Genomic DNA, 664 nt, shown 5'->3' with positions numbered 1-664 from the left:
AGCTGGTGAGAGGACAGAGGTGGCGGATGACCCAGGCACGAGCTCCCGACACCCTCTCCCATATGGGGAAACTGAGGCCTGAAGGAAAAACGTTACTCCATGGTGCACTTCTAGCTCCGAGTGGGGTTGAACTTGGGAATACGATGAGCCCCAGTCCTTCCAGGAGATTAAACTGACTGCTGCAGGGGCCCAGATTTGAATCAGACCTGAGCTTGTGGGGGGGCAGTCTGAATGGGGAGACAGAGCCATTAGTCTCTACCACAGAGGCTAAAGTAAAAGTCTAGGAACCATGGGAGTCCACAGGAGGGCTTCCGAATCTGTTTTAAATATTCACGAGACTTCCTGTGGGAGGGGTCTTTTGGGATGGGTCTTGAAGTACGCACAGGAGTTGGCAAGGACCAGCCAACTCAGAGGCTGAAGCCCGCATGCAGAGGCACAGGCTTAGCCCAGGGGCACTGGGGCGCCGTGGACCTCTGTGGGCAGGGAGGTCCAGGGCAGCTCTCCGGGCCGGACAGGGTGGGGAATGAGTGGGTCCCTGTGTGGGGACCCGGGAAGGTGTGGGCGCACACCTGGACCTGGGCAGTCTGGAGCTCCCGGCCCGCGCGCTCCCTGGCGGCCGCTTCCTCTTCTATCTGCTCGCGCAGCCCCGTGGCCTCAGCCTCCA

General features: G+C 60.2%; 1 protein-coding gene across 1 annotated transcript in view; it reads right to left on the bottom strand.

The window, feature by feature from the left end:
* Myh14 (myosin heavy chain 14) overlaps window positions 1–664 on the bottom strand; it is a gene marked incomplete at its 3' end in the record, with an annotated part of 49,559 nt that overhangs the window by 13,810 nt on the left and 35,085 nt on the right. Inside the window, 1 exon segment of the mRNA XM_033766024.1 lies at window positions 438–659. Coding sequence (XP_033621915.1) covers window positions 438–659 — 222 coding nt within the window.

The sequence above is a fragment of the Fukomys damarensis genome, unplaced genomic scaffold, assembly GCF_012274545.1.
Source record: "Fukomys damarensis isolate Sample0158 unplaced genomic scaffold, DMR_v1.0_HiC HiC_scaffold_19, whole genome shotgun sequence".
In the NCBI taxonomy this organism is placed as follows: domain Eukaryota; kingdom Metazoa; phylum Chordata; class Mammalia; order Rodentia; family Bathyergidae; genus Fukomys; species Fukomys damarensis.
The sequence above is the reverse complement of the archived record's forward strand: the minus strand, read 5'-3'. Positions and strand labels throughout refer to the sequence as shown.